At 44.0% G+C, this 5,488-nt stretch overlaps 1 protein-coding gene and 3 non-coding genes across 4 annotated transcripts; 2 read left to right on the forward strand and 2 right to left on the reverse strand.

Annotated features, from left to right (window-relative positions):
- The first annotated feature begins 275 nt into the window (after nucleotides 1–275).
- Nucleotides 276–347, forward strand: trnac-gca (transfer RNA cysteine (anticodon GCA)). Its single transcript has one exon. It is a non-coding gene; the product is annotated as a tRNA-Cys (tRNA).
- Nucleotides 348–1,240: 893 nt separating this feature from the next.
- On the reverse strand, nucleotides 1,241–1,312 carry trnac-gca (transfer RNA cysteine (anticodon GCA)). The gene has a single exon. It is a non-coding gene; the product is annotated as a tRNA-Cys (tRNA).
- Nucleotides 1,313–1,565: 253 nt separating this feature from the next.
- Nucleotides 1,566–1,637, reverse strand: trnac-gca (transfer RNA cysteine (anticodon GCA)). Its single transcript has one exon. It is a non-coding gene; the product is annotated as a tRNA-Cys (tRNA).
- A 662-nt stretch (nucleotides 1,638–2,299) lies between these two features.
- Nucleotides 2,300–3,807, forward strand: LOC126388975 (uncharacterized). Its single transcript, XM_050042385.1, has 5 exons — nucleotides 2,300–2,342; nucleotides 2,425–2,480; nucleotides 2,561–2,881; nucleotides 3,026–3,666; nucleotides 3,742–3,807. Exons 1-5 carry the CDS (start codon nucleotides 2,317–2,319, stop codon nucleotides 3,751–3,753), a joined length of 1,056 nt encoding a protein of 351 aa, XP_049898342.1. The 5' UTR covers nucleotides 2,300–2,316; the 3' UTR covers nucleotides 3,754–3,807.
- Nucleotides 3,808–5,488: the final 1,681 nt, after the last annotated feature.

Below are 5,488 nucleotides of genomic sequence, written 5' to 3' on the forward strand. Positions count from 1 at the left end.
GTCGCATGATGACGTAGCCCAGCGTAAGTGCGGTCGGATTTTCTCAGCTCCGCGGTTCTCTTTTGCTAAGTCCTTATGAATTCTCCTACTCATCTTTCCTTGACCTCGTGACGTTTCCCACCGAGGTCAAGGAATAGTGATTAGGAATAGACGATAGGAGGAACTTTCCGACCGCAGCCTTAATGTCGAAGAAAAGGCCAAAAACAATTTTTATCAAGCACCAACCTGGATTTTATGACTTGCTGATAACAACTTATATTTTTAAGCTCGCGGGTGGGGTTATAGCTCAGTGGTAGAGCATTTGACTGCAGATCAAGAGGTTCCCAGTTCAAGTCTGGGTGCCCCCTACACACATGGACAGCATGGTCATATCCTTGCTCCCAAACATGGGCCCCCAGTCACACCACTCCAATCCCATACAAAGCAAAACTGGCCATGGTTGACATGCACCAGTGACCAAAGCACAACTATCAAAGATGGAAATTCAAGCCTGCTGGCAGCACTTTTTTGCTAGGATGGCAAAGGTATGAGCTGCCCCACTCTCCCTCGGATCGGCTGTCTTTGTTGGTTGGAGGAGTGACATTGGTTTGGGTTCGGGTAAGAATGTCAGGCTAAACCAGTCAGTGGCAGAGTAAGGCAGAGTAACGCTGACTAGCTTCCGCTATCCTCAGCTCACCTACAGCTTTACAGGCAGTGAATTTTTGAAACCGAAGAAAAGGCCAGAAACTCTTTTCATCAGGTACCAACCTGGATTTTACTCATGTGAAGGCCTAATCAGTGCTTTGCCGATAGCGAGTTATATTTTTGTGTTTATGTGTGGGGTATAGCTCAGTGGTAGAGCATTTGACTGCAGATCAAGAGGTCCCCATTGGCAAAGTGTATTGACATTTAATCCAAGCATATTTCTTCCACTTCCATGTAAATATTCCCCAGGTGAGTATATAAACGGATAGCAATAAATTTAATTGTAACAGATGTGAAGATGTGAATGGGTTCCATTTTCCTTATTTGATATGATTTGATATTTGTTGTTGAGGAAGCAGGAGCAAATGAATACACACACAGTGCTTCTCAAAGTCAAGGATGCTTCCTTGGCAGGAAAGGCTCCTCCAAATCAGGTTCTAGAGAGCCTATAGGCAAGGCTGTAAGTGGCTAGTGAGTGCCTAAGTGTAAGATAATGTGGTCTATTTGGCATTGATGTAGGGGGCACCCAGATTTGAACTGGGGACGGCATTGATGTAGGGGGCACCCAGATTTGAACTGGGGACCTCTTGATCTGCAGTCAAATGCTCTACGACTGAGCTATACCCCCACACATGAAGTCAAAAATATGACTTGTTATCAGCAAAGCACTGATTAGGCCTTAACTCCATGATTAAAATCCAGGTTGGTGCCTCATGAAAAAGGTTTCTGGCTTTCTCTTCAATATTAAATATCCACTGTCTGAGCTGAGGTTGGAGGAAGCTATCCTGTGTTGCTCTGGGCCTGGGACAGCTTGGCTTGGGGCCTATGTTTGGGTGACAGGGACCAAGAATAAGATAATGTGGTCTATTTGGCATTGATGTAGGGGGCACCCACATTTGAACTGGGGACCTCTTGATCTGCAGTCAAATGCTCTACCACTGAGCTATACCCCCATGAAATGTCAGCATAATTAAGGAGTGATTGTGGACTACAGGAAGCAACAGGGAGAGGGACACACTGCCATCTCCACCAAAAGGACTGTGGTGGCGAGTATCAGCAGCTTCAGGCTCCTCAGAGTTCACATCAGCGATCATCTGAGCTAGATTTGACACAAAGACAACATCACCAAGACTGCAAGACAACAGCTTGTCTTCCTCCGCAGGCTGACAAGGCTCGACATGTTTAGATTCCCTTTTTTAGTTGCATGATTTTCTTTTAATATGTAATTAAATGAGCATGAAAGGAGCCTGAGATCTAAGGTTTTCTTTCACAACTGCTCCTCTGTAATTGTTGTGCATATGAAAACAAATAACTTGAACCTGGATGAATTAAAGGCTGAATCAAACTGCAATACATTTCTACAAAGTGACATAAATTCCTCTGAATTATAAAAAAATAAGCAAACAAACAACAAATGACTAATTGCTGCATTCAGCATCAACTATGAGAAGCCAACAGCTTTTTGTACCTGGCTCCTGTTGGACTAATTGCTTAGGTTGGATCCACCTGCTGAGAGTCATTCTCCAGCAGCTGTCCATGGTTAACTCGTTAAGCTGTGATTGGTCAGTGCTGATCTCTGGCAACACTTATAAGCCTGCACATTTGAAGAGATCTCCAGTGTCAGCCTCCACCATGATGACTGCACGGTTCTTCTCAGGGTAAGTTGCTGGCTTGGTGTAAGTTGACTGCTTACTGGGAAACAGTTGTTGATGCTTTTGTGTTGTTTTGAAATTGTTTCAGGGCTTCCCTCTTTGCTCTGCTGATTGTGGACATATGCTGCCTTCCTGTCAAGAAAGGTGAAGTAACCACTCCAGTTAAACTTTGTATGTTTCAGTTGAGTTCTCTTCTAACTTTACTCGTATTCTCTTGTACCCAGGCTCTGGTCCCGGTGCTTCCTATGGCGGCGGTTACTCAAACGCTGCTCCTAATTATGACTCCTACCGAGGAGCGTCCTCTGGCCAGTATTCACCTGGAGCTGTTGGGCATAGCTATGCTCCCTCTGCAGGTGTCTCCACATCTTATGAAGCTGCTCCAGAGCCCAGTGTCCCTCAGCCTGCTGTTCAGAGAGGACCGGCATCATCTGCTGGCTCTAGTTCTTCTTCAGGACCTGCTTTCTCAGCATACAGGGGCAATCCAATGAGGCTAAGCCCTGCTAGCTCTGGACATCCAGGGGCTGCTTTTCAGCTTGGCCCACGAGGTAAGAATCTACTGCTTAATGTTCTAATTGCTATCAGTTTATTGGGCACTCTAAAGCTTTGTTTGCTGACAAAACTTGTGTTGACCCATGTCTTAACAAGTGTGTAATGTGTGACTTCATACTTCTCAACATTCCTGTTCTCAGACATGAACTGGGCTGTTGCACCTCCCAGTCTCCTCTCTGGAGATGAGGAAATGTCCACTGGCGCACGTGCTGTTGCCTCTAGTCAACCTGAGAATGTGAGTCCACCTGAATCCATGTACCAGGCAGGAGAGTTGTCCCATTTTGAGGAAAGCTTTGAGCACGGTAATTCTGAGAGGGAGACTGAGGAACAAGGCTGGATGCCCCCTCCTCCTCCACCACCTTTTGCAGCATCTGAAGAGTCTGCTGGAGCTGGCTTCATCAGCCAGCCTCAACCAGACTCGGGCTTCATCAGCCAGCCTCAGCCAGAGTCTAACATGGGTAGAAGCTGGTTCCCTTATCCTTACTACGACTACATGTTCCTGACCGGCCAGTATCCCCCGGGCACAGTCACTCACACCAGCAGCAGCTTCGAGCAGGGGAGAGACCACTGGCAAGACGCCCACTATGAGAGATACTACGAGCCCCAAAACCCTGCTCCTGCAGAACAGACCGAGACCTTCACTGACTTTGCAGCCCCCCTGACCATTGAGAAGAGGCCTGTGAGGGCTGGTTACAGACAAGGTGGTGTACAGTCTGCTCCTTCCCATGGAAGCTTCAGGCAGCCAGCTCACAGCCAAGCTGGTGGCAACAACATGGTCAAGGTATGTTGAAATGTATTTGCTCAATGGCTAATTCAGTCTTTTTGTAACTTGTGCTACTGTTTTCCTGTGTTTCAGGGTGGATACTAAGTGGCCGATCCCTACAGTGAACAAGGCTTTCTGAATTAAAGAATATCAAATTTATCTGAAGTTGTCTTGTATCGCATCATCAGTCTTGATGCCTTAATTTGCAATTTAAATGGTTCATGTATGTAATCCTAACCTCACACTTAATTTTGGGAAAATGTGGGTAACACTTATTGACAGCTATTAACGGGTAACTTAAATCTGGACTCTGACAATTGGTGCAACAGAGGTTTAACTACTCATTCAACCTATGCTGAATCTGGTCTAAAGTTCAACTAAACTGAGTAGTGAAGTGTTCCTGTAGCTTGACATACAGGGTCAAGGAAATGGTTGCCTTTCCCCTAAAGCTGAAATAAAGTGTAACATGTGGCTCACAGACATTACAAGTGGAAGTGTCTCAACATCTTGGCTCTTCCTAGTTTCAAAATAAAGGGTATGTCACATGAGCAAATGTGAACAAAAGATCATTGCCTGCCAGTGCCGGTTGTGACACAAGAAAGCTAGCTTGCTGACGCATGACTCTTAATGTTCCATGCCAGGCAGCATCTCACGTGGGGCAGGTTGTCATTCATGGCCAGTATCATACAATATTGGATAAAACAAAGCAACAATCAAGTTGATCTCCATGCAAGTTTGATATGCCACTGGTAGTGTTCATCAAATGGGAGGTGAATTTTCACCTGTTAATTTCACTTGTGACCATACCTTAAACTGGTCAGTCTTTGCATCCAATGGTGTGGTAGTTGAGGTGGGTGAACTACAAGGTAGATGGTCAGCCACAGGAGTGGGTTGACTCCTCCATATATTCCAATGGGTGAGTATACTGTTAACAGCCAGAAAAAGACCTGGGTATACCTGTGTCCTCCACTACACTGGTGTTTGTATCTTACAGGCCAAATCCTGTATTTGTCTTCAAAGTGGGGAAAAAACTGATGTATGTGACTGAATCCACCTATAGACATTAAAATAACAAATAGGGACTCTGTAGGCACTACTTGAAAGCCAAGTTACCCAACAGCTGTACTTTCTTACAAAATGTGGCAGTGCTATAAAAAATTGCATGACAAATGGAACTCATAAAATTTTACTTGTTCAGAACTATTGATCTGAAATGTTTGGAAAATCAGTCTGCAAAGTAACCTGTAACTAATATCTGTAAAATAAAGGCAGTGCAGTAAAATAAGTACCTCAAATCTGTACTTAAGTACTGCACTTGAGTAACTGTACTCATTTACTTTCGTAATTACATTTCACTATCAATCATGTTTTAATGTATTAGAAACAATACTGACAACTGTCACCTTTACAAGGCCATGCAATGTTATTAATTGGTCACAGGGTGGCGCCAACACATTGAACGGCTCCAGTGTCGTCGTCTTACATACTGAATTCATTTTTTTTTATGCTTTCATTGTATGAATTAGCTGCATTTATTGTTTTTACATTTACATTGTTTATCAGACTTGAGAAATGATGAGGTGGCACAACTGTAACCTTCAAATTAATTTAGACCTTCTCTCAAGACAATTAGTTTTGACACTGTCGGTGATTGATGGGTCCAACACAGCATGAATATATATATTTGTAACTTTAATTTATTGTAAGACCATTCTGAATTTACACAAATCGGTCCATTATAAAATATATTTTATATAAATATTTCCAGCAGCAGAGGGGAATATAGGGGCATTTGGACCTGGAGGAAGCATTCAGAGCGCAGAGATGGGAGCAGCAGCAG

Source organism: Epinephelus moara, chromosome 4 (assembly GCF_006386435.1).
Source record: "Epinephelus moara isolate mb chromosome 4, YSFRI_EMoa_1.0, whole genome shotgun sequence".
NCBI lineage: Eukaryota > Metazoa > Chordata > Actinopteri > Perciformes > Serranidae > Epinephelus > Epinephelus moara.